This window comes from Dreissena polymorpha, chromosome 1 (genome assembly GCF_020536995.1).
Source record: "Dreissena polymorpha isolate Duluth1 chromosome 1, UMN_Dpol_1.0, whole genome shotgun sequence".
Taxonomy (NCBI): domain Eukaryota; kingdom Metazoa; phylum Mollusca; class Bivalvia; order Myida; family Dreissenidae; genus Dreissena; species Dreissena polymorpha.
The window spans coordinates 200,994,116-201,004,022 of record NC_068355.1 but is presented as its reverse complement, the minus strand read 5'-3'; the positions used below and the strand labels follow the sequence as shown (position 1 = coordinate 201,004,022).

Here is a 9,907-nt window from a genome sequence, read left to right as displayed (position 1 = left end):
TTTCAAACTCATTCGACATATCAATAAAACCAATGTTTTGACCAAGTTGCATGATGATTGGCCAAAAAATGTGACTTTTAGAGTGTTCACAGGCTTTTTCAGTATATAAATATAAGGAAAATGACCCCCCCCCCCTGGTGGTCATGTTACTAGATGGATCAAAACCATTTTTGAACTCAACCGTCGTATCCAGGAAACAAGGGTTGTTAACATTGTTTTGTGAAAAGTAAAGGTTTGCTGTTTCGGCAGATATATACATATATGCGCTATCAGTAGTTTTGTGTGTGTGTGTTTAAATCTTGTAAAATAGACATTTGTTACCCGTTGCGACAAAGCTATTATTTTGGATAAAAGTAATATGAGGACAGTAATTTAATAATGAGCATCAGCAAAAGAAAATGGAAGTACATTTTTCAACAAATTGTTATCCAAATTTGAGATCATGAGATAAGCATCTCAGCATCTTATAGGGGATGACTGTTTACAATCTGTTAAGCAAGAACACTTTTAGATACTGAAAACAACCGTATTTGTTCAATTGATTGTGTTTTTGTAAAATAGTTTTTGCATAATTAAATATGTTGAATTGTTATATATATATCAAAGTCAGTTATTAAAAACTAAATGAGTATGAGAATATGTACAGCTACTAGAAATTTAATATTGATCTTTTATAGAACAAAACATCACTTGATCTTTCCAATAGTTATAAATGTTTGCAAATATAGAAGTTAACACACACAAGACATTTGAAAATGTATCATATCAAAACAACTATTAAACTATTTGTAATTTAAATGCACAAACAAGGGTTGTTTGTAAAACATGCATGCCCCCCATATGGAATTTCAGTTGTAGTGGCAGCCATTGTGTGAATACGTTTTTTGTCACTGTGACCTTTACCTTTGACCTTATGTAAGTTATCATCCGGAAACCATTGTCCTATTTCGAGTCACTGTGACCTTGACCTTTAACCTAGTGACCTGAAAATCAATAGGGTCATCTGCCAGTCATGATCAAGGGGGAAGTGAGAGGGGGGTATAATGTGGGGTGTGGTAATTTATTAGATATATAAAAATATTTTTTTTTTGGGGGGGGGGGGCCGGGGGTAGGGAATGAGAGGGGGGTATAATGTGGGGTGAGGTAATTTATTAGATGTTTCAAAAAAATGTTTTTTTCTTGGGGGGGGGTGGGGTAGGGGGGTGGGGGGGGGGTGAGAGGGGGGTATAATGTGGGGTGGGGTAATTTAAAAGATGTTTAAAAAAACATTTTTTGGGTGGGTGGGTGGTAGGGGGGTAGGGGGTGGGGGTGAGAGAGGGGTATAATGTGGGGTGGGGTTATTTATTAGATGATTAAAAAAAATTGGGGGGTAGGGGGGTGATAGGGAGGTTTAATGTGGGGTGGGGTTATTTATAAGATGTTTTAAAAAAACAATTTTTTGGGGGGTTGGGTAGGGGTAGGGGGTGAGAGGGGGGTATAATGTGGGGTGTGGTAATTTATTAGATGTTTAAAAAAATTGGGCGGTGGAGGGGGGTAGGGGGGAGTGAGAGGGGGGTATAATGTGGTGTGTGGTAATTTATTAGATGTTTTTAAAAAAAATGGGGGTGGGGGGTAGGGGGGAGTGAGAGGGGGATATAATGTGGTGTGTGGTAATTTATTAGATGTTTAAAAAAATATCATTTTTTTTTGGGGGGGGTGGGGGTAGGGGGGAGTGAGAGGGGGGCATAATGTGGGGTGTGGTAATTTATAAGATGTTAAAAAAAAAATTGAGGGGGGTGGGGGGTAGGGGAGGTGGGGTGACAGGGGGGTATAATGTGGGGTGTGGTAATTTATAAGATGTTAAAAAAATGAGGGGTGGGGGGTAGGGGGAGTGAGAGGGGCGTATAATGTGGTGTGTGGTAATTTATTAGATGTTTAAAAAAAATTGGGAGGGGGTGGGCGGTAGGGGGGGTGGGGGTTGAGAGGGAGGTATAATGTGGGGTGGGGTAATTTTTTAGATGTTTAAAAAATATTTGGGGGGTGAGGGGTGGGAGGTAGGGGGGTGGGGGGTAGGGGTAGGGGGGAGTGAGAGGGGGGTATAATGTGGGGTGAGGTAATTTATTAGATGTTTAAAAAAATGTTTTTTGGGGGGTAAGGGGGAGTGAGAGGGGTCCGGGGGGTATAATGTAGGGTGTGGTAATTTATTAGATGTTTAAAAAACAAAAACAAAATTTTGGGGAGGTGGGGGGGTAGGGGGGGGATGGGGGTGAGAGGGGGGTATAATGTGGGGTGTGGTAATTTATTAGATGATGTTTAAAAAAAATGGGGGGGTGAGGTTGGGGGGGAAGGGATTCTGGTAGGGGCGTGGGTATTGTTTGGGTGGAATCCATTGTGGTATTCAGGTAAGTGTTGTTTTGTCAAAATAATAATAAAATGTGATCATAAAAAACAACAAATGATCTCACACTGACATGAACAAATATCCTCTATTTATTAAACATGACATTTTAAACTTATTGCATTTGTTTCCCCTGTATATAAGAAAGATATAATTGTGTATAACCTCCCCTGTCCTGCTTATATTTATATTAATCAACAAAATTAAACATAAACACAATATTTAATATACAAAATATAAAAAAATCTCATATTCTGATAATATTTTTACTGATCCACTTTATTTTACTCAAAGGATGATGTTTCATTGGACTGATAATTATAGATTTAGGATTACAGACCAGTTGCTTCAGTTATATTGTTCAGAGTTCGCCCTGTTGGCAGCGTACATGTATGCGTTCTTGAGTTATCATCCAAAAAACATTTTACTATTTCAGGTCACCTTGACCTTTGACCTAGTGACCTCAAAATCAATAGGGGTCATCTGCGAGTCATGATCAATGTACCTATGAAGTTTCATGATCCTAGGCCCAAGCGTTCTTGAGTTATCAACCGGAAACCACCTGGTGGACGGACCGACAGACCGACATGAGCAAAGCAATATACCCCCTCTTCTTCGAAGGGGGTCATAAAAATCTGTAGCATAAATACATTATTTTTGCAAAAACTAATGCAAATCAACTTTTCTTTAAACAGCTGTTTGTGCTTCTTAAAAGATGTGATAAGTTTTTTGTTTTTGTACTACCAAATTGTTCACATTTTTGACAAAGTGTTTTTAAACAACTGGAACAATTTGAGGACACACCTTGCATTGATATTTCCATTGAAACAACAATAAAACCTGCTAAAATCACAAATTTTTCATAATCACACACAAACTACTGACTAACTGAAAATTGTCTTATCTATCTAAACTTATGATTGGTTTCCATCTGACATGAACACAAAGGTCTTTGATGAAAGTGCCCAGTTAATTGGGGTCAATTTCCAGGAGTGTTACACAATTACCACCTGGCAGCATGCAAGCACAGGTATAAATGAGTTTTATAGAGAGTAGCCTATGATAAGTGAATGAAAAGTCAAATAAGATTCATATGTAACACTTCTTGTTGTTTTATTGGTTTTACCACTATGTTACATTTCTGCAAAGATAAAGAGAGCGTTTCACTAAGCTGCGTACGCAAATAATTTCTGTAAATAATTGCGTACGCAAATCTTATTCTCAAAAAACGCATTTCACTAAACAGCGTTAATTAACACAGTGCGTAAACTATGTTGTAAATTTACGCCAGATATGCACTTCGCGTAAATCGGAAAAATTGGCGTAACCTCCCGTTGTAAAGAGGCTGAGTAACCTGCGTATTAGGGAAAGCGTACCCTTCCGTCGCTTTAGCATTGTGTGTTGTTGATTTTGTACTGAGATTCTTAATTCTAATTGAATTTATTTCAACTAATATGTATATATCTGGTTTCGATTTTGTGAGGGCTATACTGTAGCCTGATGATCACAATGTGCTATCGTAATTCTCACAAAAATCTATTCCAGACATTTGGTAGTGTTGTTCTGGGTTATAATGTGTGTGTGATGTTCAGATTTTATTTACAAGTCCCACGCCCCGTCACGGAGTCATTTTAGCTGGACCTTTCTGGGTTTTAATTAGACAAGTTACAGGTTATATTAGTCTTTGACTGTTTTGTCCCTAATTCCCTACATGTATATTTATCCTGATTACTTATTTACCGGGATTGTAGTTAGTCAAGATGTGTGTAGATAGTTTGAGTTTTATTTAGTACGTCATTGGAGAACGAGTGGCACGCGGTTTATTATCACGCTTTGCGTGGTACAGGTTTTGTCTATATACGTATTTTTGATATTCCGTTATGTTAAGGGAAGAAATTTATTCAAGTAAACGCGAGATTTGTTAGAATGCCTTTTTATATCGCTTATTTTATTGCTTAAATGTGAATATGCAGCTAGTTTTAAATTGAATTCCACCAGAATTTTTTTTTCGGAGAAATAAATATTGAGATGTTATTGTAGGAAAATATGTACGAAATACATACGTCACAATCGGCTCGAGCGCTAATTTGTCTTTGCTGCATTTTATGAAATTCGTCTTCAATGTATAATTTGTTTGCCTATTTTGTGTTATTGAAACATATTTAATCAATATATTAAACACATGTAAAAAAATCGTATAATCTCGCTTTACAGTAGATACTGTTGAAGACGATTACTTTCTTACGCGTCCGCGCGCACCTGACAGACAAAACAACACTTACACGCAGCGTAAATTTTGCGCACATTTTAGTGAAACGGCGTACGCATTAATTTACGTTCGGCGTAAATTCTGTGCGTAAACCTAAAGTTGCGTAAATATATGCTATGTTAGTGAAATGCACTCTCAGATAACAATCATAAGTAATGGCAATAATAAATTTGAGTAATGCAATAATTATAATTAGATATTTGGGTTGTGGTTAATGTTTCTGAATCCATTACCAGTATCATCATAATCATCATCATCATCATCATCATCATCATCATTGTGCACCAACATCCGCACTAGAGCTTTGTCACAGACGTGACGAATACGTCCACATGCCGCATAGACACAATATTTTGCCATGCTCGATTTTTAAAATGCACTTAGTGACCCCTGACCAAGTTTTTACCCAGAAAGGCCCATGTTCTAACTTGGCCTTAAGATCACCTCCATAAAACTTCTGACCAAGTTTGGTGAAGATCGGATGTAAACTAATTGAATTAGAGAGCGGACACCATGCTGAATGTTAAAAAACGCACTAAGTGACCCCGTGACCTAGTTTTAGGCCCGGAATGGCCCATGTTCAAACTTGTCCTAGAGATCATTCAGATAAAACTAGTGACCAAGTTTGGTGAGGATTGGATGAAAACTACTTGAATTAGAGAGCGAACAACATGGTGAGGTTTAAATCGCACTAAGATACCAAGTGACCTAGTTTTTGACCCGGCATGACCCATATTCAAACTTGGCCTAGACATCATCTAGATACAACTTCTGACCAAGTTTGGTGAAGATTGGATGAACACTACTTGAATTAGAGAGCGGACAACATGGTGAGGTTTAAAACACACTAAGTGGCCCCGTGACCTAGTTTTTGACCCGGCATGGCCCATGTTCGAACTTGACCTACACATCATATAGTTACAACTTCTGACCAAGTGTGGCGAAGATCGGATTTAAACTACTTGAATTTGAGAGCGGACACCATGCTCAATGTGTAAAACGTACTAAGCGACCCTGTGACCTACTTTTTGATCTGGCATGGCCCATGTTCGAACTTGGCCTTAAGATCATCTATATAAAACTTCTGACCAAATTTGGTGAAGATCGGATGAAAACTACTTGAATAAGAGAGAGGACACCATGCTTAATGTTAAAAAACGCACTAAGTGACCCCGTGACCTAGTTTTTGACCCGGCAAGGCCCCTGTTCGAACTTGTCCTAGACATCATGTAGATACAACTTCTGACCAAGTTTGGTGAAGATCGGATGAAACTTGAATTAGAGAGCGGACATGCTGAATGTTTAAAACGCACTAAGTGACCCCGTGACCTAGTTTTTGACCCAGCAAGGTCCATGTTCGAACTTGGCCTAGACATCATCTAGATACAACTTCTGACCAAGTTTGGTGAAGATCGGATGAAAACTACTTGAATTAGAGAGCGGACAACATGCTGAATGTTTAAAACGCACTAAGTGACTCCGTGACCTAGTTTTTGACCTGGCAAGGCCCATGTTCGAACTTGGCCTAGACATCATGAAGATACAACTTCTGACCAAGTTTGTCGAAGATCGGATGAAAACTACTTGAATTAGAGAGCGGACACTTAATACGGACCGACAGACAGACCGACCGACCGACCAACCGACAGACGGACAAGTTCACTCCTTTATACCCCCGTAAACTTCGTTTGTGGGGGTATAATTACAACTAGAGTGTTAACATGGTTTTAATATAGTCATATTATGAAAACTGCCGCTACCCTGGCGGCCATGTTTTTCAACAAATCGTAACCATTTTTGAACACAGCCCAGCTATCAATACAACAAATCTTCACACCAAGTTCCATGAAGATTGGGCTATAAATGTTACTTCTAGAGTGTTAACAAGGTTTCACTATAGCCATATAAGCAAAGCTGCCCCGCCACCTGGCAGCCATATTTTTCAACAGACCAAAACTATTTTCAAACTCAGCCTAGCTATCATAAAAACAAATGTTCAGACCAAGTTTCATGAAGATTGGACAATAAATGTGACTCCTTGAGTGTTAACAAGGTTTAACTATAGATATATAAGCAAAACTTCCCTGCCCCCTGGCGGCCATGGTTTTTTACCAATCCGAACCATTTTCAAACTCAACCGTCGTATCCAGGAAACAAATGTTCTGACCAAATTTCACGAATTTGGACCAAAAATGTGACTTCTAGAGCGTTCACATGTTTTCACAATATACATATAGAGAAAACTGCCGCGCCCCCTGGCGGCCATGATTTTTCACCGATCTGGACCATTTTCGAACTCTTCCGAGATATCAATGAAACCAATGTTTTAACCAAGTTTCATGATGATTGGGCAAAAATTGTGACTTCTAGAGTGTTCACAAGGTTTCTCTATAGCCATATAAGGAATACTGCCCCGCTCCCTGGCGGCCACGTTTTTCAATGGACCATAACCATTTTTGAACTCAACCAACATATCATTAAGACAAACATTTTTAAAAAGTAACATGAAGATTGGGCATCAAATGTGACTCTACAGTGTTCACAAGGTTTTTCTTTTTTTGACCAAGTGACCTAGTTTTTGACCCAGCATGACCCAGTTTCGAACTCGGTCTAGGTATCATTGGGACAAATGTTCTGACCAAGTTTCATAAAGTCTTATTTGTAATAAATTATTGATTTGTTTTGCTAAAAATTGCGTGTTTTTTTTCACAATAAAATGTATTAGCAGTTGGTTTTCGCGTGAGATTTTTCATTCTCCCAAGGTTGTTTTTTTTTTACCATTATAACTTTATAAGATTAAGCTATATTGGTCGTATATAAAACATAAGACACATTTTGGCATTACGCGGGTCATTTCATCTAACAACATGTAAGTGACTTTGAATAATATATACACAAAGAATTTGACATGAAATCATTGTAAAGAATATGTACTTTTTCAATATTTAAAAGACAGAGGACCTTTGTGAGATCAATATATTTTTTTTATTCGCATTCAAAAACTTTCATTCAACTTTAGAATTGTAAAAAAAAATAAAGGAAAAAAATCCAAAGTCAAAAAAGCCCCATGGGATTTTTTCTTTTAAACACAATAGAATCGCAAAGAGTAATCATCATTCGATAAAATATATTGTTTCTACAAGTAATATGAATAATTCTCTCAAAATAAGAAAAAATTCTGTAGGATTTTTTCCCCTTTTAAAAATGAGACTTTCCTATGACTAACAAGAGATGTGTTCGTTAGAAACACAATGCCCCCTATTTCGCCGCTTTGAGATAAAAAATTGTTTTCTTTTTTTTTCATCTTTGACCTTGAAGGATGACCTTGACCTTGAACTACCATCACTCAAAATGTGCAGCTTCATGAGAACGCCGCTTTCATTTTTTTTTAACCTTTCGCCTTGAAGAATGACCTTGACCTTTAACTTCCACCACTCAAAATGTGCAGCTTCATGAGAACGCCGCTTTGAAAATGTTTTTTATTGTTGTTGTTTTTTACCTTTGACGTTGAAGGATGACCTTGACCTTGAAATTGCACCACTCAAAATGTGCAGCTTCATGAGATACACATGCATGCCAAATATCAAGTTTCTATCTTCAATAATGCAAAAGTTATAGCCAACGCTTTGATAGAAGTTATGAGCATTTTACCATGCTAAATCCTTGAAATGCACTAAGTGACCCCGTGACCTAGTTTTTGACCCAGCATGACCCATATTCGAACTCGACCTAGCTATTGTCTAGATACAACTTCTGACCAAGTTTGGTAAAGATCGGATGGAAAGTATTTGAAATAGAGAGCGGACACGAAAAGTGTGACAGACAGACAGACTGACAGTGCGAAAACTATATACCCCCTTTTCTTCAAAAGGGGGCATAAAAAACGATTATACAGTCCTTAAATGATGTTTAAATACATGAATACGCGGAAAAAAAAGAAAAGTGCAAAAAATCCCATGAGATGTGAAAAATTCAATAGGAAACGCTATTTTGAACTTTTAATGTTTAATAAAAGAAATTGAATTATTATATAAAACATTAAATAAATGATCACAAAGAAGCATTTTATGGCAAGCATAATCTACAATACCAATATGTTAAAGGAGAAAGGTTCCTAAGTTTGCGAAATGTTGGTTTCGCAAAGTTTTTTCGATGGCCTCGCAAAGTTTTTTCGATGGCCTAATACCAAAATATTGGTAAAACAATGAAAAGCTAAAATGAATACATTACTACAAGTGTCATATTGTGTATCTGTCACCCACAAGTGTTCAACAAACAATAGGCACTCCAGTGGACTAAGCTTTGAGCCTTAAGGATGCTCTTCATTGATGATCAACTTTGACAAACAAAGGCCTTCTTTGTGGACCAACTCTGTGTGACGCTTAAGAGAACCTTTATGATTAAATTGTTTGTGACAAACACTGCATTCAAATGGCTTTTCCCCTGTGTGGACCAACATGTGATACTTAAGGTGACCTTTGTTATTAAATTGTTTACCACAAACACTGCATTCGAAAGGCTTTTCCCCTGTGTGAACCAACATGTGACGCTTAAGATCACCTTTCCGATTAAATTGTTTTTTACAAACACTGCATTCAAATGGCTTTTCCCCTGTGTGGATCAACATGTGGTCCTTAAGGTTACCTTTCTTATTAAACTGTTTATCACAAACACTGCATTTGAAAGGCTTTTCCCCTGTGTGGATCAACATGTGCTCCGTAAGGTTACCTTTAGAATTAAACTGTTTATGACAAACACTGCATTTGAATGGACTTTCCCCTGTGTGGACCAACATGTGACGCTTAAGATCATTTTTCATTTTAAATTGTTTATGACAAACACTGCATTCGAATGGCTTTTCCCCTGTGTGCACCAACATGTGAACCTTAAGATGACCTTTCTGTTTAAATCGTTTATCACAAACACTGCATTCAAACGGCATTTCCCCTGTGTGGACCAACATGTGATTCTTTAGATGACTTTTCCGATAAAATCGTTTGGGACAAACACTGCATTCCAACGGCCTTTCGCCCGTGTGTGTTAGAAGATGGGAAGCCAGATGCGAATTACATTTGAGCCCCTTCTGACAATGATCACAGACATCACTCTCTGAAAAAATCAAAATGAAGTATATCAAGTAAGCCATAGTCACAATTAAATCAACCATCTCATAGGTGTTGTAGTTGTTTTTTCAGGAAAATATTGTAATCAAAGTACTGAAAATACTGGTTTGACGATGCTTTTGAAGAGGATGGATATAT

General features: G+C 37.7%; 1 protein-coding gene across 8 annotated transcripts in view; it reads right to left on the bottom strand.

Annotated features, from left to right (window-relative positions):
• Nucleotides 1–9,907, bottom strand: part of LOC127864612 (zinc finger protein 436-like) — a 76,947-nt gene that overhangs the window by 19,500 nt on the left and 47,540 nt on the right. Inside the window, exon 5 of one of the 8 annotated variants that reach the window (XM_052404398.1) lies at nucleotides 7,724–9,755. The exons of the other annotated variants lie outside the window; for them this stretch is intronic. Within the exon in view, the coding sequence (XP_052260358.1) occupies nucleotides 8,956–9,755 (800 nt within the window). The 3' untranslated portion in view covers nucleotides 7,724–8,955. Of the gene's footprint in view, nucleotides 1–7,723; nucleotides 9,756–9,907 lie in introns of those variants that run through there. 8 annotated transcript variants of the gene reach the window in all.